At 37.0% G+C, this 25,095-nt stretch overlaps 1 protein-coding gene across 1 annotated transcript in view; it reads right to left on the bottom strand.

The window, feature by feature from the left end:
• The window catches only part of vir (VIR_N domain-containing protein), a 630,458-nt gene that overhangs the window by 522,692 nt on the left and 82,671 nt on the right, over nucleotides 1–25,095 (bottom strand). Inside the window, exon 6 of the mRNA XM_090397685.1 lies at nucleotides 13,168–14,567. Coding sequence (XP_090253811.1) covers nucleotides 13,168–14,567 — 1,400 coding nt within the window. The remainder of the gene's footprint in view (nucleotides 1–13,167; nucleotides 14,568–25,095) is intronic.

Genomic DNA, 25,095 nt, shown 5'->3' with positions numbered 1-25,095 from the left:
CTAATTTCTCTATAATACCACAGTAATTTATTCAGCTGATTCTCTACCATAGCAGCTTTCTTACTATGTTATCTATTTCCATATTTAATAAAAATTGTGACTAAAGAGCAGAAGTGTTTTAGTTGTTATCTAGATTTTCCATTCAGGGTGCAGCTGATGTTTTCAATGTTCCTATCTATTTGCATATTTTGTTTTATTGTTGATTTTCCTATCAAATTTGTTACTGCAGTAATTCAGATCAGTTAAGGAATCCTGCAAACTTGTACTTTCTATCTACTTAAAAGAGAAAAACATCATCTGCATAGCACAGCTGAGACGTAAACATCTCTAATATTCATATCAGGCTTAATGCCACTTTACTTCATAATGTGATCCATAAGAATCAGTGTTTCTCGAGTCCCCCCCCCCTTTTTTTTTTTTTTTTAGTAATTTTGCCCTGCTTCCTAAATATATTTACAGTAAAACCCCGTTTTTACACTTTTCAAGGGACTGATAGAAAAAAGTGTAAATAGCGGGAAATGTAAAATAAACATTTTAAAAAGGCCAAAAGATGACTTACTGCTAGTATGTGAGTCTACCTACTCAATTACAAAATTTAATAACTGAAAATAAATGAATTTACAATTACTTACATTTATCTATTTAAAAAAAATCTTTAATTGTTGATTGTTTTTGCTTTTCGGTTTTTTTTTTTTTTTTTTTTTGACAGTGCAGATTGCTTTGCATTGAGTTCAATGCTTGACCTGTTTTTTTACTATCGTGTTCAAAATGGACACAGAGAGTCCAAGATCTTTTGCTAAATACACGTGTTCTGGCATGCCAATCTACACGTCGCAGAATTGCCATCTTTTTTTCTACAGAAATGCATTTTCTGTCTTTTTTCTCCATATTACTAATATAAATAATCTACCACTGCAACTTGAAAGCAACTTTCACATGCTAAATTACATAGCAGAAATTCTGCAATATCAATTCTTACTGTGATTGAAAAATCATGGTATCGGTCATCACTACATTACTGCTGCAAGCATGCAGGCCGCCATGATGGCGGAAGCCAAACTACAGCTGAAAGCAATGCCATCTGGTAACAGAAATGCACAGATTTCCCCAGAAATCAATTCGAAAATCAGTATTGCCACCCGAGGAAAAAAACGCAAATCACGGGAAATAACGTCCACATCAAGTTGTTAATGGCAGGAAAACGATATATCGTAAGAATAGGCCTTAAGACGGGACCAACGATAAATGACGTAAATGGCAGGAAAACGTAAATTGTGGGAACGTAAAAACAGGGTTTTACTGTATGTATGTGTATATATATATATATATATATTTTTTTTTTTTTCAGTCAATATTTTTCTAATTGCCCACTAAAAAAATTTTCCTAGCATCCCACAGTCATGCCAAACTAGCATTTTTTTCATTCCTAGTGGAAAATATATGAAAAATAGTGATAAAAAAAATAATATATACTTACTGCAATGAATTTTCTACCTCTGATTTACATCAGCATCATGTAAATAAAAAACATACCGATGTGTCTAACTTGACTTCTTGGTTAGCCACATGGTTAGAATATCTCTTCTCCAACCAAGAGGCTGTGGATTTGAATCCCACCAGAAGCACAGATCTTTGTGGAAAGGGCATCTATAACCTCACTGCTTCTTTTAGCAGACGACTTCACTCCCAAAACACGATGAGGTATGGGAGTGACCATATGATGTCAAGATGTTACATGTGAACAACTAACTTGACTTCTGCTGATGTTGAGTTGGGGTGTGTTCCATTAGCTGACTGTTATTGTTCAACCTGGTACTCTCACGTAAAGGAGCCAATTGTCCAATTGGGCATTCTGATGTTTGTCCACATTACTCTACTTGATACCACCTGCCATTCAAAAAGATGATTCTTGTGTTTAGTGTTGAACACTATTACTATTCCTTCCTTTCCATGATCCTAATACCTGAACAAAATATCTTGTATTTGTTGTTTAGAAGAAGCTAATCTAATCTGTTTTTGTCTGCGTTGTTCCAGTAACACCAATTATGTGAAGTTGGTATCTCTTTAATTCTTTTGCTACTTTCATTTCTTATCTTTTGGTCCTCTTATGTTCATGGTTATGTACCATGAACCTCTTATATTGTGCTCAAGGGGGTTGGTACAGTTACAAAAAATGCCTCCATAGTTTGGTTCTGGTCATGATGAGAGGCACATGGGCATTTTCGAGTGAAGGTGAGTTAGGTGATCTCATATGGAGACAGCAGGATTTTTCTTCCAGAAACTCAGGTTTTTCATCCTGCATACAGGCAAATTGACCAAGAGAACATACATGCAATTTACAGAAATATACTACTGTGGTAGGCAGTAAACAGCATTGTGTGTGTGTGTGTGTTGTCACTATGTATGTCAGATTAAGAAGGAAGACAATGAGTTGTGTAGTGGAGTAGTATGCCCTTCCATGATGGGTACTTGGAAGTGACACATAATAATAATAACATAATAAAAACAGTGGAGATCTTGCTTAACTGGATGACATCCCAGCTGGCAGGACATTCCGTCATGTTTTACCATTTTTTTGTTTTGGTATAAGTCAATAAGGATACAATTTGGTCTATAAATCCCAAATTTTCAACCTAATCACATTCATTCAGTATCCAAACAGATACCTACTAATGAGGTGCAACCACAAAAAGATAAGGACCTGACATGCAGTCAGAAGGGTTATCAATGCTCCACATTTCTTAAAAGGGTATGCCAAGGTCTCCTCCTCCCAGTTATCTAGCTTTTACCCTTAAGCAACCATGAGAATGAAAAATAAAGTAAGAGAAATAATCACTGATCTCTCTCTGTCTTGGTTCCTATTAAATAGACACTTTTTCTTCTGCAGCTTGTCCCACTTAAGTGGGGTTGCTGTTTTTTGTGAGTCTCCTCCACATCCTCCTGTCTTGGGCTGTAATCACAATCCAAGTTCTTCATCCTCAAGTCCTCCTCCACCAGCTCCCTCCATCTCTTCTTTGACCACCCATGCTTCCACCTCCCCTGCACATCTATCTGCATGACCTTTCTTCCCACATATTCATCTTCCCTCCTCATAACATGGCCAAACCATCTCAACCTTGCCTTCTGTATCTTTGCTCCTAAGTTTGTAACTTTCACTGCCCCCCCCCCCCTCACATAGGATCATCTGAGAAATGACTTTCTGGTCACACCACACATCCACCTAAGCATTCTCATCTCCGCTACCTCCATCTTGATGATGTTATTTTTCCTCAGGGCCACAGTTTCCCAGTTTCCATAGCATATGTCATAGCTGGTCTCACTGCTGTCCTATAGATTTTTGCCTTTTAAACTGATCAGCACCCTCTTATCACATAGCACTCCAGCCATTTCTCTCCGGTTCCTCCATCCTGCATCCCACTTCCTTCTCAGCCTCTCCATCCTCTTTCACTGTTGAACCTAATTATCTAAAGTCCATAACGTTCCTGATGACATTTCCTTCCAGCTCCAGATCTGTCTCCTGGCCACCATCCACTTTGCAACGCATATACTCTGTCTTACTTCTGCTCAGTCTCATACCTCTCTCTCTTCCAGTACTTTCCTCCAACTTTCCAGTTTAGCTGCCACTTCTCTTGATTCTACACACAGCAAGATGTCATTCGCATAGAACATTGTTCCAAGCCATGTCTTCTCTCACCTTCTCCGTCACCACCTCCATCACAATATTAAACAGGAACGGACTTAACACTGACCCTTGATGCAAGCCATCTGTCATTTGAAAACTTTCTGTCTGTCCCAGGCAGGTCCGAACTCTTGGCTTCACATTTCTGTACATCTTCTGCACCAACCTGACATATTTCTCTGGTACCTTCTTCTCCCTCAGACACCTCCAGACTTCTTGCCTTGGCACTCTATCGTACGCTTTCTCCAGGTCAATAAACACCCAATATGGTTCTTGTTGTTTCTCTCAAAACTTTTCCATCATCTGCCGTAACCCAAAGATATTATTTGTCCTTGATCGACCAGGAATGAAGCCAAATTGCTCCTTTGCAATCTCCATCTCCTTCCTCAACTTCCAAGAACCTTCCTAGGATTTTCATTGTGTGGGACATCAACTTTATTCTTTTGTAATTCTTGCAGTCTTGTGCCTTTACCCTTGTAGATGGAGACAAGAGTACTTTCCCTCCACTCCTCGGGTATATTTTTCCTGTTGGCAAACTTTTATGAACAGTTCCCACAGCAGATCAATGCCCTCTTCCCCAGTGCCTTTCATGTCTCCTGTCAGGGCCCACCGATTTTCCATTGTTTATTCTCTTCATGGCCTCCTTCACTTCCACTCTACTGATGTTCTGCACCATCCCCTTATAAGGCTGCCCATCTTCTCTGTGAGTCCTCAGATTTTCCTCATTCAAAAGTCCTTCAAAGTATATTCTCCATCTGTTTTTTATATCCGCATCCCTTCTTAATACTCTTCCTCCAGAGTCTCTGATCTGTCTCACATGTAAGATTCCTTTGATGTCTTATTTTTACATTTTGCTAATCAATAAAAGGTCAATATTACTTGAGAAAATACATTCCTTATTTTCTGAAATGAGCAGATTACTGGCACTGCAGCAAAAATTGTATGCCAGAATGCTCATGTGATTCACTTAAGTTTAATTTGCAAAGAACGAGATGAAAACTTAGATAAATTGGATGCAGAAACAGGTTACAATATGATAACCATCAAAACAAACATAGCATAATAGGACTTCATATTAAAATGCATTTCATACATTTTTTTTTAAATTTTGGATTAAGAGTTTATTACTTAAATCCCTATATGATAATAGACTTACGAAATTCAACCTAATCTTAACCATTAAAAATGAAACATTAAAGAAATCCAAATAAAAAAAACATAGATTTGTATTTATATCTTCTGTAAATTCTATAACTGGATTAAATTGTTTTGTTTAATGGGATTGCTGTAATAAGTTTTGCTTTATTAATTATAAGATTATTATTTAAAAACCTGTGAACCTCAAAGTTCAAACCTGAAGTTTTTGCCTTCAGTGAAAAACATTGAAGGCAAAAAACATCACTTCTGTTTTTTCATCCATAAGTGTCATTAACTTAATTATGTGAACTTTGCATTTGTCAACAGATGAGATCAACTACATGAAAGAATGTTCTTAAATGTGATTTGGAAATGCCAGTCAAAAACCATCTTTGTTTTAAAATCAACACCAAATTTGAGAGAGAACATGTAAGTACAGTGTAGTGCATAAGACATAGGCAAGAAGAAGAAATGAAAAAAAAATTTGACATTTTTCTTGAAAAGCTGGAGATAATTCTTGTAATGAAGGCTGACAGAGACAGATGGAGTAAAAGAGAATTCAATGAGTTCGAAGGTGGACTGTAAAAGGAATTTGTTTTTTTTTTTGAAGAACAAATAGAAATCAGAGAAATAATGGATGTCAGCTGAATGGAGCCACAGAAGTACACGTAGAAAAGACAGAGTTGAAACAAACTGACATTGAAATAGTGAGTGAATGAAGTTAGTCGGAGAGGACCATCTATTAGCCAAATCGCCTTCCTCTAGACTGCATTAAGAATATTTTGAGAATGAAGAAACTGGCTGAAGAAGGGCCCCCCCCCCCCTCCACACTGCTGTCCCATCCAGTTTCCCCATATATCTTCCTTTCCATGTGACATAACTTGCATGCACTATAAATTTAAATAATTTAAGTCTAGGGGAAAAATGAAACTTAATGAAATGAAAGGTCTCACATAGTGGTACGTTTTTAAGCAGTAAAATAATATCAAAGCTAATTACAATGAAAAGTTTTTAAGATATGCTTTTTAATATAGAGTGAAAAAAAAATTTTTACAAAGGAGGAAGAGTTGCCTGGGGAGGAGGAAGAAATTTTGCCACCTGTTAAGTTTCTATGTAAGATTATCTATACTATCAATATTCTATACTATCAATTTGCTGGCCTGGTTGGCCAAGCGGTTAGCGTAACCACTCTCCAGTCAAAAGGCTGCGGGTTCGAATCCCGCCGTGGACATTGATGTTTGTGATTAAATACCAGTGGCGGGTGGTAGATGATGTTGGTATAATTGGTGGATTGAGTGGTGGAGTCAGAGAGATGTAGAGTAAGTGTCCTCTCTCGATGAGTCTTCGCACTCCCTGGAGGTGTCATGTAATAATAATAATAACTGGGCATAAGGGAGCATTGGGTTTGTGAATTTTTGGTGCTCTATATAATCTGAATGGTATAAAACCAGCAGAACAGTAGTAGCTAAATAAATAAACATTTATTTTCTTTTTTGCGCTGTGAATTAAACTGCAAAAATTGATAGAATGATGGATGAAAAGTAGCATTTTGAGCAGCAAGGGATATCTAGTTAGAGGCTGTGCCATGAAAGGCAAGAGGAAAATGCAATCCAAGAAGAGAGATTTGATCCTCTTATTTACTAGAGTTATTGGTCAGTGAAAGGTCTTTAATGTATAGGAGAAAGAAGGTGGGTGATTGAACAGCACTGTGAAACAAAGCCACCCACCATGACACAGTAACTGATGGGAGAGAAAAATGCCTACCCAATTACAGAGAGAGAAACAGGAACAGAGATAAAAATGATGGCAACTTACTGAGCAGACTTCAATGTTAGACATTCACGTGCTCTGAAAATTTCAAAAACAACAGAGGTATGACTTTCTTCAAACATTTCTATGGCAGGTGGTCCAGTAGTGGGTGATATAGGCTAAGGGATCTTCTGTGGATTCAGAGTGGTGGAATCCATACTAGTGGTAACTGATGAGCATGTAAGGATGGGTCAGTAGACTGAAAACAGACTTTTTATTTCCCCCCCCCCCAACCTTTTTTTTTTTTTTTTTTGGAATGGGCTGAATACAGGCTTGCTTCTCATAGCGAAAGATGACAAGGTTATTTACATTCTTCTGAAGTCTCCCCTTTCCTCAATACAACAGGAGACATGTAGTGATTTGCCTCAGTCAACTATATAACAACTAGAGAAGAGTGAAGCCAGCAAATCAGCTTTATTTTTAGGTGCAGTAACAGTAGTATCATCTGGATGATAGAAAGAGGAAGAAGCAGAGGTAAAAGGTTGTGTCCCCATGGCCTTTGCAAAGGGAGTAGAGGGCACAATTGCAATTTGGATAGAAGGCAGAGTTTTCAGCTGTTGGCCCCTTTCAGACTGATTTGTTGATGTCTTTTTGAATTTCTAGCATACCTCAATGTACAGTGCAATGAGGCTGGAGCTCTCATGATGTCAGAGTATGCAATTTTTTTTCCTTGAACTGCCTTGAGACACCTGTTATTAAACCTAGACTTGGAAAGTAAATGAAGCAGGAATGAAAGCCTTCATGCTGGTGAGAATAATTTCTGTAAACTGTTCAAAGCAGGTTTGGATCAGAAGAGAAGTATAAGTCTGCCCAAGGAAAGGAAGAGTAGATGTTCCAGAGGTTGTCCTCTGGAACATCTGACATCCCTATATTGCCAAAATACATAAGGTTGAGAGTAGTTGAGGGAAGGTTGTTCTATGGGAAAAAAGATTATAATGTAGGCTGCTAAGAGAAGCAGCGACCTTTAAATGTTATACCTGAAAGGAGAACTGGTTAAGGGAAAAAAAAAATCAAGGATATTAAGAGAGCAGCAAAGGTTATCTGATATTCAGCTTGGCAGACAGATGATTTGTATTAGATCACCACTTAATAGCAAATAGTTCTACATGTCTTCCAGCTCAGATGGTGTAAATGGAAAAGGAGGGCCAGTTGGAATCATGGACATTACAACACTGTGTGAATTTTGGAAGATTTCATAATGTGATAATCATCAAATCAGATTATTAAGAAGTCCATAATGAGATATGCTCTTTCTATATTTTTTACTTATATTTTAAAAAAATTCATATATTTGCATAGTAAAAACTTCAAATAGTATCAATTAATTTTCTCTCTAAATTTTAACAACATATGCATATACAATTCATCAACCAAGTAACTGGTACTGGTAGTAAATGCCCTGACCAGAAATATAAAATAGCACCTAATTAAAATATATATTCTTGTAAAGAATGTTTTATCTGTAGATGCTTCTAAAGATAAGATAATTAAAATATAGTTTATTATTATCTGAAATATTCTCTCCTATCCACAAAAATGCTGCAAACTTATCATGTAAACATGCATTTTAGTACTGTGAATAGAGATAATCCGGGAACACTGGTGTAAAGACCAAACTGTATATTTCAAATTGAAAGTTTATAATAAACTTCAGGCCTGCAACAACTAATGGAACATATCTACAAACTGAAGACTTTTCTCAAAATTCCATGTCACATTGAGATTTAAGTCAATAGCTTGTTGGGTAAAGAACGGGAATGCTATTCATTCAACGAACTAGCCAAGACAGTTACTACATGAGATATTCATTCATTAAATATGATGCTAAGATGTTTTACAAGTATTATTTTGTTCAATCCAATGGTATTAATTAAAGATGGAGGCTTCTTATATTGAAGCTGTATTGGCATTAATGTTTACTTTTTTTAAAAAATATTTATTTATAATGTTTATGCAAAAGGTGCATCCATTTGCCTAGTATGCAAGGATAAACCACTCCATAGCTAGTTGATACATCTTAATAATATCTCTTCTTATTCATGCTTCATTTATAGATTTGAAATTTTTGTTTGTTAGAGTTCATGTCTAGTTCAATCAAACAAAGCAAACTTTTTCTAACAAGCAAAAAAAATAGTAGACCATGAATCAAACCATTCTGAATTCAAGCCTAAAGAGATAAAATATCCTTTAGAAACATTAACTACATTTTCATAGTAACAGCAACTGGCTGAGTCTTCACATGTCATAACTTGAAGCATTTCATTATGCAGTATTTGGCAAGAGATTTCTTTTAATTCAAAAATTTAGACTGTTTTAACTAAGTAGTACACAGAGAAGTTATAGTCTCCATTTGGAAAATGAAGAACAAGTCAAACTGCTTTACTAAATTTCCTAATACCTAATCACAAGAGAGTTTATCTGAGTACAACATTTAAAAATGTCAAGGATACATCAAACAGGCTCCTCTGCCATGTATACAACTGACAAGCTGTTATTAGAATTTAATATAACCAGTGAATTTCAAGATCATAGTTGGGCCTTGTAATTTAATTTACTAATTAATTAAATTTACCAATATATTAAATTTGCACTTCAAAGTCTAAACAGCAGATACAAACTTGGTGCTTCAGTTTTCCTGTGTCCACTGATTTTTTGCATGGCCTTGTAGCCAAAGAATATTATTCTCAAATTGTACAATGCATACATGCAGGTTTTGCTTTACAAGTTCCAAGGTTTACAAACTTGAAAATATGAACATTATTTGCAATAAATAAATGCTAAACGCTCATAAATATGGTATTTCAAACCATGTACTTAGCTATACAATACAGTACTACTAGTGTATAGCTACAGGCATGCATTTGTTCAGTCAGGTAAAAGCATATCACTGAGTCACATAAAGCACATTGATGTTATAAGTGTTGTGTTGCTCTTCATTTTCACTCTCTTATTTCAAATGTATCCTCCTTATGAATATACAACAAAATAGCAGACCATGAATCTAACTATTCCAAATTCAAGCCTATAGAGAGAGAGAGATAAAATATCCTTTAGAAACAAATTCAATACATTTTCATAATAACAGCAACTGGCTGAGTCTTGATTGCTCTACTGTATACAGTATGGCAAAACAAAATAAAACCATGGAAAGCGATTTAATAAAAAAAATCAACAAAGAGGAATAACACTGGAAACAAAATATGAAATCAGGAGCCAGCATGCTTCTAAGTAGTGGAGGAGTTGACCATTGATGACTTTCTTCATTATTTTGGAGAGGACAGAGATATGACAATTGGTTAGTAGTTTGACAGTAAACTTCTATCACCTTTTTTTTGGAATAGGATGGATATGGATAGGAGAAATGGCCAAAAAGAGATGCAGAGTATTTAGAGAGAGTGAAGAGTGTTATCAGGGATTTGAGTGGGTAGATGTACAATTTGTGTTAGGTCATTATTATAGCAAAGATGTCTGCTTCTCATCCTGCTTAGTCAGTGGTGTTGGAGTAGGGGAGCCAGTTGGAATTGTGGATGTTGAAGTCACAGGAAGATGACCTCACTATTTGGATAGCTGGACTGCAGATGGTCAAGTTTCATGTAAAGGAATTTAATTTTCAATTATTAATCCCATATGAAGAGATCTGAGTGGTTATTAGCATTTAGAGACCAGTAAATGAAGCAAATGAAAGTTACAAAATGAGGCAAGGAAACCTTGAGCCGGAGAATGCCAAAAGCAGGGGATTCTATCATAATAAAGTATGATAGACTGTGCAAATGCTGAATAGTTCTTGGCATGATGTTTAGGGCCTCCCTTGATAAGTATAAGGACTCCTTGGAGTTGCCCATAATAATAATAATAATAATAATAATAATATGGATCCCAAGAGCCTGTGTAGCTCAGTGGATGTGGCGTTTGCACACCACCGCGCTTGGCCGCACGAAGGAAGGCTTGGTTTCGAGTCTAGTCGGCGATTAGAGGAAATTTTTCTAAGCCTTTTTTCGACCAGTTCTCGAGTTAGTCGATCTCTGGCACGGGCAAGCAGGTTTTTCCTCCCGGAAACTTGGGTTTTTCGTCCTGTAAACTCAAGAAAATCGACCGTAGAACCCACATTATTTCAGACATTAAATATATTGTGGTAGGATTAGGGACCACGAGATGGCGGCACATTTGAGCCGTCTCTCTTCACTGCGTACCGCTTAATTAGTGATAGCCTTGGGCCATCTGTCTCTGATTGGGTACCAGTGGAGATTGAACTGCCCACTCAGTCTCCAAAAGTTAGATAGGGCTAAATGGCCTCGCCTACTCCCGTATACGGGAATAAAAAGGCGTTAGCTGATTTTAATTTTTTTTTAATATGGATCCCACTATGAAGGAAAGTTGCATTAAGCATGATGATATCAAAACTGAAAATATTCAACTCAGCTCTTTACTGAAAAGAAATTAAAGATACCAAGAAATTTTATTCTTGGTTTCATCCTTTATCCAAGTGTAAGCAAAAACGTTTGCACATGAAGTAAGTTCATGACCAGGCAACTCGTATATAGAGGTTAATGACTCCACATCAATTGCCTTAGTATCCCATAATGCAATGCACATATCCTTACATACATATGCCATGCATTACGGGAAGGGACACTACCCAGAACGGTTTCGACCTTCGGTCTCATCATTTGGAAGCTAGACTCAAAAGTGGGAACCAGACCTATCACTTATAGGTCTGGTTTCTTATTAAGAATATTAAGAACATTAAGAATATGTTCTTCAAATCGTTCCCTAAAATAATTTGCTAAAGAAGGGAAAATAAGAGACTCCATTGTTCTTTCTATCTATTCATAAAGTTTGTTTTGACAACAAAAGTAGCCTGAATATATGACAGATTGAAATAATTTTACAAAATCAAGAGGAAAATCATTGCTTGATAATTCTACCCAGCAAGGTGTTTGTGAAGAGTGAGAATACATGAAATATATTAATCTGAATAACATATTCTCCATCTAGTTTGTAAACTAAATTCCTTCCTAGCCTCTCTGAAAGAGAAATATTCTCCTCTCTTATCCTAAAGTTGACAGGGTCGCTTGTTCATGTGTTATTATGGCCAGACTTGTCATTCAGCTCAAATTTGTCTAGAAGAACATCCAGCGTGATAAGTCTGGTTTAGCCAACCACGTCTTATCTGTTAGGCATAGAATTCATTTGGAATAAAACTAAAGTACTACATAGAAGTTATTTTCACCTTGAGAAATTATGTAAAGAAAGATGTGAAAAAACCCTAATTCATATTCTGAATCTCAACAAAAACAATTGCCTTCAACTTTCCCAATTTTGGGAAGTCATTCTAAGTAACACTCCTCATTCCTGTGCTTCATAAAATTGTAATTACTTAAATTTATTTCTGTCATTTCTATTATTTGTAGAGTTATTGCCCTGAAGTTGACAGCATATATGGTCACGCACTTACAATTTAAATGTTGTTCTTATTGTATCTCTTTTCAACTATACTACTGACAATGGCTAGGAAACCTAGCCAAAAATTCTCCAAATATTGAATACTTTTTTACTAACATCATTTTCATTCTGTAATGAAACATTTTATCATGTTGTCTTCTTACATCTCGATATTTAAATCTGTAAGTGCTGAAGCATCTCCACAGTCCCAACTTAAAGCATAATAACGATCTTTCTATTCCAAAAGTTTGTGAAACTGTTATCCTAAATTGTATTAATTTAAAAAATAAAATAAAATAAATTATATACACATATATAATCACACATCCCAATAGTGTTTCCTAACTAGTACATGACTGCATGTTTGAAAGATTCTACTGTAACATGCATTTTTCTATTCTTTTGTAAGCAAATTTCTATTCTTTATCTCATACTGATGATGTGTTTACAATACATAAAACATCTATAATTAATAAATATTCATTTTTACTGTGACATATGCTTTTTTTAATTTAAAAAAAAAACTGCACAGACTTGACTTTTATTCAGATTTCATCAGGCTTTGTCATGTGGAAATATTAAGAGGTAAATCAATGGCAAAAATCATGTTTCCATATACAAGTAGCAAAATGGTGCATCACCATATTATTGATGAGAGAGAGAGTGTTATGGAAAGCTTTCTTTCTGGTTCAGAAAGTTATACCTGACAAAGTATTTTCTTGTTTTTATCCTTGACTCAAGCATGAGTAAACAAAAGTTTATACATGAAGTATCATCTTCATGATTAGGTGAATAGAGAAGAAGTTGATTCTATATCAAATTTCTCCAGTATCCTAGATGTGAATCACTTTTCTTTATTAGTTTAATGGACAAGAAGGAAGTGTTCAAACAGCCAATTCCTAAAATATTTTCTTAATCATTTCACCAACAAGATAACTTAAAAACTACCACAGTACAAAATTAAGCATGATAAGTCATGCTATTGCAGTTGAGAGAGAGAAGCATAGTGTCAAAACAACACAACATCTTCACATATTACTTCAAGTACAAAAGGCATTAAATATTTTGATTTTTTTTCTAAAAAAACTGAACATACATACCATATCAATATCTCTTTCATCGCCATCAGACATATCCTCTTCTTCACTAACAATTTCTTCGTAGCCATCATCAATATTTTCTCCTTCCTGGATTTCACCTTCAGATAAATTGTAGAGCTGATCACCTGGAGAGTGGTCAGGAGTCAATGGTTCAAACATTTCTTCAACAGCAGTAGTAGCGGAATTAGAAGTAGTGGTGGTAGTTGTTGTTGTGGAAGTTGTGGTTGCAGTAGTAGTAGTTGTAATGGTTGTAACAGTGGTAGCTGTGGTGGCAGATGTGAGTTGTGCTTCTGCCTGAGTCTCTTCAACTAATTCACCTGGTTCTTCATCTTTGGGAGTTCTTGGTCCTATAGGTATTTTTTCTACTTCAACAGATGCTGGAGACTGGGGAGTTCTTGGACGCTGATTCTTCGATGGTGATGCAGGTGAAATAGTTTTTCTAGTTAAATCTTGCCTGTGCTGTGATTCTCTACTATCCTTACTGGAATCACGTGAGCCTGAACTTGTGGCTTTGCTTCTTCCACTATCTCGATTGTAACTCCTGTCTCTTACTCTGCTTCTCTCTTTGTCTTTATCCCTATCTCTATCCCTATCTCTATCACGACTACTTGAATCTTTAGATCTGTCTCTATCTTTTTCTCTATCTCGTTCCCTAGAGTACCTTTCAGACTCAGATGGTTTCTCTCGTCTCTTAGATTCTCGTCCAGAACTTCTTGGTACATCATCATCTTTATAATCACTATGATAATCTCTTTCATGTTCCCAATTTCTTTCTCTTTCTTTCTGAGAATTTTCTTTTTCTCTAGTCAATGGTTTGCAATCATGAACTGAACTTTGTCCATAATGTCCATGATCATGACTGTGATCCTGGCTCTCCTGAGATATGTGACAGTCTTTATCCCACAGTGTATGACTTGAAACAGGTGGTGGAGGTGGTGGTGGTGGTGCACTATACACTTGAGCTTCTGACTTAGCATACACCTGCCTGTCATATGCTTCATTTTCTCTGGAATAATGTTCATCTTGAGGTGGCCATGATTTCGAATAAGTCACATCATACTGAGAATATGCAGAAGTAGTAACAGCTGCTTGAGGTGGAGGTGGAGGAGGAACACAAGTACCACTTTGAGCAGTATTAACTACATGATCAGCATAAGAAATTGGAGGATTTTCAGGATAAAGAGTGGTAGCTAAATCTGAAAAGGAGGAATGCTGATCTGGTGCAGAATGAATTACTGGAGGCATTTCTGAATAATGACTTTCGGCAATGAGTGGCTGATGAGAAAGAACTGATGAAGCTTCATTTATAGCTTCAACTGGTTGTGAGTGATCCCATTCTCCCCGTAATACACCTACTGGCTCCACAGATTCATGGTCAAAGTCACTAGAATGTCTTAGCTCTATCAGAAGAAAAAAAAAAAATTATAAATACAAAGCTTTACTTATTTGTCCATTAGTTACTTTATTCACAGTTTCAATTTACATAAAATCTGCTCTCCAACATATGCAATGGGTTTGTCAATATATAATTATAAATGTGATGTGGATGTGTCCAACCAATAAAAATAAATATATAACAAAAGTTTAGCTAAGCTTATAGAAATATGGTATGCCAGTAACTGAGGTCAATTTCAATGTTACATTGCAAACTCAACTACCATCTGAAGGATAAAAATTTCACACCTCCACCAACCATATGAGGAAATATCAAATTTATGCTTTGCATCCATCTAATTATTTCAATGGAAATCAAATCAAACTATAAAATAAAAAATCAGCTATGCACACAATTAATTAAAACAAATTAATTAGCAGTTATAAAAACCTCTTATAATGTTCAATATTAATAAAACTTAGAAGCAGCAAAAATGAACATGCTTTTTGCAAACAATGCCAACATCGAGGAATGAGTCATGTATGGACTCATCGAGGATGGCCACATACTAAACGCACCAGCTATCATAATTATTCTGGAATTCATTCACTGCTTGCACTCACAACATCCAATGGAAATCCATTCCAATCACGCATCATCCTATGAGAGAAAAATCTAGCCCTCACCCCCTTCTTAGCAGCATTCATTCTCAGCTTCCAAGGATGCCCTCTTGTTCTTTCCCCACCCTCCATAAACTGAAATCCTGTTTGACCCTTTCAGAAGTCTGTAAGTCTCGATCATATTACCCCCTCTTTCTCCTGTTTGCTAGTGTCTGCAGTCTACAAATTCTCAATCTGTCTTCATAATCAGTTTTCCACAAACCTGATATCATTTTTAACACTCTCCTTTGTGCTCTCTCAACTATATCAGAATCACAACGGAAACCAGGAGACCAGACCTGCACACAATAGTCCAAGTGAATCCAAGTCTTATCAAGGCCTGGTAAAGAGGCAAAATGACATCCTTATCTTTACATGTGAACGTTCGTTTCAGCATTGCAATTATCTTTTGAGTTGTATTTGCAATCTTTGCTACATGGCCCCTAAACTTCAACTTCCATCTCTAAGATCCCTAGCCTGATCAGTTTCTTCTAGCATCATCTCACCAATATAATACGATATTGGATATCTAATCATACAAAATTGAATGATTTTACATTTACTGACATCCATTTTCCCATGCCCATAATTCCAGCCTATTCAAACCATTCTGCAAGTACTGCATTTAAATCAGGAATGCTGCATACAGCAGCATTCCTGATTATTATTATTATTATTATTATTATTACCACGGGCTACTCCAGGAGTCCTTAGACTCATCGAGGGAGGCCCTAAACATCATGTTCACACAGCTGTTCAACATTCTCACAGTATCTATCATACCTTGCCTTGAACTCGCTCACTGTCATAGCACCCACAACAGACTCTGGCAGCTTATTCCACTCATTTACCACTCTAAAAGTAAAGAACCCAGCTCTAACACCCCTGCTAACCACGCTCTTGCCCAGCTTCCATGGGTGTCCCCTAGTTCTCCCACCACCAGTCCTGATCTCAAAAATATCCTCTGAATTAATCCTATAGAATCCTTTTAGCAATTTGAATGTCTCAATCATATCTCCCCTTTTCCGCCTATCAACTAGTTTCTGCAACCCACAAATCTTCGACCTGTTCTCATATGGTTCATTCCATAGACCTGCTATGATCTTAGTCACTCGCCTCTGGATTCTCTCAACCTCCTCCCCATCAAGAAGGAACCGAGGTGACCAAATCTGGGCACAGTAGTCGAGATGAGGTCTTATCAGGGCTCGGTACAGAGGTACAATAACTTGTTTTTCTCTGCTCGTCAAGGTATTTTTCAACAACCAAGTGAGTTGATGAGCTGATTTAGCTACTTTCGCAATGTGCCCCCTAAACTTCATCTCCCTATCCACTAACACTCCCAAGTCCCTGGCCTCATCAATCTCTTGGAGTACAGTTCCACCAATGTGGTATACTGCTGCTAATCTTTTCACTCCGAAATGCATAACCTTACATTTTGTCACATTAAATTGACATCCATTCTCCTTAGTCCAGAACTCCAATCTATCTAAGTCATCTTGCAAGACTTTGACATCTTCTGCATTCACTATCGCCCTACCCAACTTTGCATCATCAGCGAACAAATGAACTGTCCCACTTAGACCCTTCCCTATATCGTTAATGAACAGATTAAACAGCAGTGGTCCAAGAACAGAACCCCGTGGCACACCTCTAGTCACAGGCCGTCTTTTGGACTCTACTCCTGAATAAACTACTCTTTGATATCTCTCCATCAACCACCCACCTATCCATCTCACCAACCCTATATCCATTCCCATATGTTGTAGTTTATGGATTAGAATTCCATGTGGTATCCTGTCAAACGCTTTTGCCAGGTCCAGCAGTATCACTGTAAACCCATTTCCCTTATCCAGTTCTGCCGTCACCTTGTTATAAAACTTAAGCAAGTTACTGAGGCATGATCTACCATTCACAAAGCCATGCTGTCTCCTGTACAGTATCTCATTTTCATCAATACATTCCTGTATTTTTCCCTTGACTACTTTCTCCAAGACCTTGACAACGACTCCTGATATGCTGATCGGTCGGTAATTTGCAACCATAGTCTTGGATCCTCCTTTATGCAGTGAAACTATTTTCCCCTCTTTCCACGCCTTCGGGACTAAGCCAGACCTGAGACTCAGATTAAACAACATGGTCAAGGGCACTGATAATTCATTAGCCGTTTCATGCAAGACCTGTGCCGGTATACCATCCAATCCCACAGATGTATTCACATTAAGGTTCTGTAATAGACTATTCACCTCCACTTCATTCATCACAATTCTCATATAAACTAATGGTTCCTTCATTTTTTCAACGTCACCACCTGGATGATATACTTTTGCAAAGTGCACGCCCAGTAACTCCACTATATCGACTGGTTCAGTGAACTCTTTACCATCGTCATTCCTTAAAATTATTTTGCCATGTACAGTTTTTTTCTTGCTTGCAGCATATTGAAAGAACTGTTTGGGATTCTCTTTTGCTTGCATAGCTAGTTTCCTTTCATAATCGGCTTTTGCTGTTTTTACCACACTCGTTACCCTTCTGGCCTGTACTTTATACCTTTCGTGTGCCTGCAGGTCACCCCTTTCTTTAAATTCCCTCCATAGTTGTTTCTTTTTTTGCAGCTCAAGCTTAATGGTGTTATTCATCCATTTAACCCCTCCTTGTTTCACTATTCGGACCTTAGGTATACAATCAGCCATAACCTCCTGTAAATGCTCTTTGATCACTTCCCATGCTCTATCAACGTCCAGCCCTTGCAGTTGTACATGCCATGGCACTGATCCAAGCAATCTCCTAAGCTTGTCATACTTGCCAGCACGGTAATTCCACATATACCCTGTCTTAATCACAAATTTCACACCTTTAGCCACCTCCCAGGTCAAGACCTTATGATCACTCTCACCAATAGGTGGCAACATGGTCATATTCATTACAGTCAAATTCTCAGATACTATTACCAGGTCAAGCACTCTCACACCCCTAGTATTTTCAATTACATGCTGTTTCAGATAGTTATCCCTTAATAATTGAATAAAATCCATTTCCTTCCTCACATGTGTCCTCTCCTCCTTCCAATCAATGTTACCATAGTTGAAATCCCCCATAATAATTACCCTCCTTCCACTCATTTCATCAATTTGTTTATGCATACCATCTCCACCATCTATTCCATCACCTGGTCTATAGCAGCACCCAACTGTATATTTTATTCTGCCAGTATCAATCTCACACCAAATAGCCTCAAATGAGTTCCTTTCATTATCCTGCAATACTTCAATTCTCCTTGGCTGCAGTTCATCAGCTATCATCAATAACACCCCTCCCCCAATTTTATTCTCTCTGTCCCTCCTAAACATACTATAACCTACACATTCTATCCCACTAACTATATCATCTTCCGTCAGCCATGTTTCACTAATGCCAATAACCTGTGGCTAGGAAGAGACAATCAAGGCCAAAAATTCTTCCTTCTTGTTCCTAATACTCCTGGCATTAGTATACATGAATTGCAGTGTTCCCTTTGTCCCACCCCTATCTTGATGCGTTATTCTAAATATCCCATTCCCATTTTTTGTCCTTATTGCTGGCTCAGGTACATTATATACATTTTTACACTCAACTGTCTCACTGATGTCTGGATATCCACTTTCCCCCCTCCTTGGTAGTTCTAGTTTCCCTGGTTCTGCACATCCATTTTCACTTCATTCAGCAACACTTTTTCCAGTCTCTGCACACCAAGTCCATTCAAATGCAGGCCATCCATCTTGTATAAGTCCTTTCGCCCATCAAACTCATTCCACACGTCCACAAATTCCACACCACACCGTCCGCATAACCTGCGCATAATATCATTTGCGATTATGGCCCTCCTTCTAAACTCCTGTCATACAGCGGTAACAGACTCACCATTCTAACTCTGTCACTCTTTTCTTTCGCTACCTTTAACAATACTTTCAAGTCCTCTCTCATAAAAAATTTATCACCTTTCAATTCATTCGTACCAGCCACAATTGTTATTTCTTTCACCCTCTGTTTTTGCACTCTAATGCTCTCACTTACATCCTTAAATTTCGCACCCGGTAAGTACGATTTAGTTACACTCCCATCTATTGCTCCTCTTAATAACAAGTCACCATACAACACTCTCTCCTTCATTTCGGAAACTCGCCCATGCTGTTTATTTACGTTAGCTGAATCACTCTGGAAAGAGTTTTGCAGGTGCTCTAATTGCCGCTGCGCATCTTGTATCACTGCGCGCAGCCTAGCGATCTCACTTCCTACAAATAATTCCTCATTTTTTTTATCATTCAAACCATTTCCTCTTTCTGTATAATTGCTCTCACTCTTTCTGAGATCACCGCTCACATTGCCATCTTGTACACCGCAATTCCCTATCGAGCCACTATTTTCACTCGCATTCTGGCTTTCTTCAACCATAACTGTCTCACAACCTGACACATACTTCGACTCCTCACTTTGCATACACTTTCTACACATTCTCCCACCACTATCACTTTCAATCCATACTCCAGCCTCATTCGGGAATGCATACATTCCACACACATCACATTGGACAAATTCTCTCACATTATAGTTTTTGAACAATGGCGTCGTATTTTTGGACGCCATTATCTTACGTCGCATTGGCGCCATATTCAAATATATGAAACGTATCGTTAAAGACTAAATTAATTTACGGAATTTACACCAAAATCACACAGACACAACAAGCTACCAAATTTAGACAATATTATGTTATGATTTTTAACATATATTCTAATTTCCATTCAAAATTGTACTTAGCTTTTGGGAGCTCCCTGAAAACACGACCGTTCCCCTGGCCCTCTAGCGGCGAATTGAACTGATTACCTACCTATCTTTGCTTCATCAGCAAATAGCTGTATGTTGCTTGTCAAATCCTTCCCAATATCATTAATGTACAGACTGAATAACAATGGACAAGGACTGATCCTTGTGGTAAGCCAATGATTACCTTAAATCTTGCAGACTCATATCTCCCCCATATACCACTTTTTGATATCTGTCAGTCAGCCATCCTCTTATCCACACTAATATTCTATAATCCAAACCCATATTCTCTAATTTATGCAACAGTACGCATGCGGCATTCTGTCTTAAAAGCAGTAACAAAATCCACAAGTATCATGGTGTATCCATTCCCCTTGTCTAGTTCAATGGTAACATTGTTATAGAATGTGATCAAGTTGCTAAAACATGACCTTCCTTTAGTAAACCCATGTTGCTCAATTCAAAGTAGAGATTCACTGTCAACCCATTTCTGAATGCGAGGCCTAACCAATTTTTCCAAAATCTTCACCACCACTCCTGAGATACTAATTGGTTGATAGTTGGATACATCAGTCTTTGCACCACCCTTGTGAATTGGGATTACCATACATTCTTTCCATCTCCTGCAGAATCTTCGCTGTTGAGACTTATTAAAAAGACTCATCAAAAGAATAACTAGTTTGGTTAACCATTCTTTTAGCACACGTGCGGAAATCCCATCAGTCCCTATTGCTGAATTCTTATTCAGTTTGTGCAAAAGCCCTAATACCTCGTCCTCATACACCTGAGTTTCTTCATCCAATGAAGAGGTAGCAGTGAGCTCAATGTCACATACACCAGGTTGATAGCTTTTAAAAAAATGGGCATTCATTAGTTGAACAACTTCTGCATCTGTAACCCACACTGTCAATCCATTTCTGAATGCGAGGCCTAACCAATTTTTACAAAATCTTCACCACCACTCCTGAGATACTAATTGGTCGATAGTTGGATACAACGGTCTTTGCATCACCCTTGTGCAATGGGATTACCATACATTCTGCGTATGTAATCTGCATTTAGAAGAGTTATTCTTTCATATTCATTCTTTCTTTCTTTTACTTGCAGCATATCGATAAAATTCTTGTCGGTTGTCATTATCCCGAAAAGCCATTTTCTTTTCACTTCAGACTTTCATTTTCAGTCGTATTCTCCAGGAACTCTATGATTCTGGAGTGCTTTGATTATTGCATTAGTTTTAATGGACTCAAATGCTTTTTCATAATCAATAAAGGCTAAACAGAGAGGCAAATGGTTTTCTTCTCTTTTTTTATTATTTATCTTAATACATGAATATGATCAATTGTTTTAAAGCCTTTATGGAATCCTGCTTGTTCTGCAGGTTGATTTGAGTCTAGAAGAGGGGTTAATCTGTTTGTTATTACTTTTGTGATAATTTTGTACAGATTACAAAGAATACTAATTGGTCTATAGTTCTTTACTTCTTCTATGTCTCCCTTTTTAAATAACGGTATCAGAAAACTTTTCCAGTTTTCTGGTATCTTTCCCTCTTCTAGGCATAGATTTAGTAAGTTTGTGACATGCTGAATTATGTTGTTTCCTCCCCATTTAATTAATTCTATGTGAATTAGGTCTTCACCAGGACATTTTCCATTTTTCATTTGCTTTAATGCTTGTTTTATTTCATCTGAGGTGGGATGAATTCCATAATATGTGATGGGGAAGAGCTATTTATATTTAATATATTTAAATATTTACTAATATAAACTGGACAAACAGCAGTATACAAGATATTTATAAAACAGTCATAAAAAGAGATAAATTAGTAAATAATAAGTTATGTACAAAAAAATGAGCACTGCATTATCTATATAGAGAGCTGTTCGTGAGTGGAATGCATTGCTAGAGTGACCTGTGATGCAGGGAATATAAATAACTTCAAAGTTATTTATGATAGACATGTTGCTGGTTGAGTAGGCCTCCCAAGATGAATCTGTTGATTCCATGAAGGTTACTAAAATAATAACAATGTGTTTGTATAAATTAATTCTTTGCACAAAGTTAAAAGCATTATGCAATTTGTCTGAATCTGAAAACATTTTTCATTCCTCTCTCTCATCTGAAGTGCTGACACTCCACCAGAATATGACAAATGGTGAAATGTGTTGCATTTTTCACACAAAGGTGGGTCCATCAACCCTCGTTAAATAAAAATGTGTCAGATGACTGACTATATAGAGCCTAGCAAGGACAACTTCCTTTCTTCTGTTTCTACACATTGACTAGCCTACTTTGTATTTTGTTTGTTAGTGCTTCCTGCCATGGTAACTGTCACTGGGTAATTAGCTTTGATTTTATAAACAGTCTGTAACTTGTATATGGCACTGTCAAACAGTACATTGAAAATCTATGAGCTGATCTAGTGGCTACATTTGCAGTCTCATTTCATGCAATTCCAATATGGCTGGAATCCGGCATAACCAATCACATCAAAATTAAGGGTCTTCATTTTGTACAATAGTTGTGAAACCTCACAGAGCACTGGATGTGGATTACACAGAGGAGAGAAGATAGCCTGTAAAGAACTCAATGAATCTGTAATAATTTATACAGTTTCAATGATATATTTCGTATTGACAGAAGTGCAAACTGAATGGCATGCAACTCTGCTGTATAATTGCAGCAATCAAATAGGATCAGATGTATAATAGTCAGAAAACAAGCAGCACAGCTAACAGAGGTTCCAGATCTTTAACCATCAGTATAGGGATGGGCAAGAAATAAGAATAGACTGCTCTGCGTGTATTAAACAACTGCAGGTAAACAGATGGAGTATGAGGCTTCTGTAGTTGAAAAAGTCAGAGGTTATAGGATGAAGTGCAAACCTACCATGGAGAAATGCTGCTATGTTTGGTGCAGATAGTGTTGTCAATATTCATATTAATAGCCTGCATAATCGTTTTTAACAAACATACCAAAGGAATGAGTGGCAGTTTGAAGTGCATGATAGTGAGCTTCCCCGACACAGAATAAATGCTAGTCCACGTAACATGCTCTGGAAGAAACTTTATATTTGTGCATTATGAGACATCCATTTCTATCTAAGTGATACAACTTCAACATCAAGATTTTCAGTAGGCAATGTACAAACAACCTCAAAGAACTCAAAGACAACTCCTAAGAACTTGGCATCTGTTGCTGCGAGAATATAAGATGCTCTGGAAGAAACTTTATATTTGGTGCATAGTCATGAGACATCTGTTTCAGTCTAAGTGATACAGCCAGTTCATTTACTTCAACATCAAGACTTTCAGTAGGCAATGTGCAAAACATTTTGTCCCATTCTTAATTCAGGATCAGGGTGTAGGATAAGTTTCTGGTAGAAGTGTACACAGACAGTTTTTTCTGCTGAAAATCTGAACCCTTTACTAAGAGCACATGAAGAGACATGATCAATTGTATATCGAAGTTACCCTGATATTTTAGGAGTAACAGTAAATTCTGAAGTCATCGACATGATGAGCATTGCCTACAGTAAAAGAAAGCTGTTCAGTGACTGAATTAACTGAAGACAAAAAATGTCACACTTAAGACAGAACCTTGAGAAACATTTTCTTCTTGATGATATGGCCAAGATAATGTGTGCTTCCCATTCAGACTTGAATGACTTGGCCAGATAGAATAAAAACAGAAAAGTGTCCCATCAGACCAAGATTAAAGAGGTTTTTTAATATACCCATATCTCCAAGCCTTTTCCATGTCAAAGAAGACTGAAACCAGATATTCTCATTTCAGGAAGGTGTCTCTTATACATGTTTCCAAACAAACCGAATGGTCCAATGTTGATCAGTGTCTATGAAAGCCACATTGCATATTGGAAAAACATTTGCTGCTTTCTAAGTACCAGAAGCCTCACATTTATCGTTTTTTACAAGATTTTACAAAGACAGCTGTGATGACAACTGACTTATGCCAAAGAATCCAGAAACTCTTCTGGATTCTTTGGTATTCCATAAGTATATGGAATATATAGTAGAGAATAATATATAATGAATAACATTACAAGGGTGGTCTGAAAAGTTCTCTGCCTTGACCATAGATGGCAACACTATCAGCAAGATTATTTTTTTTCTAAGTTGGTACATCTGCCATAAGCATCCATGTGAAATTGCAAGTCATTCTATCAAGTAGTTTGTTTTATACAGATCTCTGAAGCTAAAGTGTTATCTGTATCCCTTGAAATGGATAAAATTGAGTTTGTGTGGTTATAAAATTCTTTGTAAAAAGAAGCTTTAACGCCAAAAGAAATTCATTTGAAGTTCATAAAAGTTAATAGGCACTCTTCTCATTCATTTTCGACAATTAAGAAATGGGCTGCGGAGTGTGCTAAAAAATTGGTCGTACCAGCCTTGAAGATGATCCACGTGAAGGATGTCCAAAAAGTGTAACAACAGCAGAAATCATTGATCATCCAATACCATATTGGTATTGGATGACGGGCAAGTCAAAGTGCGCAAAATTACTGAAAACTATAGGCATTTCAAAAGAACATGAAGGATATATTTTGCATGAAGAATTGCAAATGAAAAAGCTTTGTGCAAGATGGGTGCCAGGCTTGCTTACAGTAGATCAAAAACGCACTCGCATGAAAATCTCTGAGCAGTGCTTGGAGCGTTTTAACAAGAATAAAACTGATTTTGTGAGTCGATTTTTTACTATGGATGAAATTTGGATTTACCATTACACACCAGAATCCAAACAGCCTTCAAAACAATGGAGAGAAGCTGGTTGTTCAGCACCAAAGAAGAAAAAGCAGGTTCCATCAGCAGGAAAGGTCACGGCATCGGTGTTTTGAGATGCTAAAGGCATTTTGTTTATTAATTACCTTGAAAAGGGTAAAATAATAACCGGGGGAATATTATTCTGATCTTTTAACCAGATTAGATGAAAATATTCTTGAGAAAAGACCCGGTTTGCAGAAGGAAAAAATCATCTTTCATCAGGACAATGCACCTGCCCACAAAGCTGTTTTGGCAATGGGAAAATTAGATCTGCACTATGAATTGTTGGACCATCCACACTATTCCCCAGATT

This window comes from Typopeltis vanoorti, chromosome 9, assembly GCF_054136105.1.
Source record: "Typopeltis vanoorti isolate ZY-2024b chromosome 9, IOZ_Tvanoo_1.0, whole genome shotgun sequence".
In the NCBI taxonomy this organism is placed as follows: domain Eukaryota; kingdom Metazoa; phylum Arthropoda; class Arachnida; order Uropygi; family Thelyphonidae; genus Typopeltis; species Typopeltis vanoorti.
Note: the sequence above shows the minus strand (reverse complement) of the source record. Positions and strands in the feature narration are given on the sequence as shown.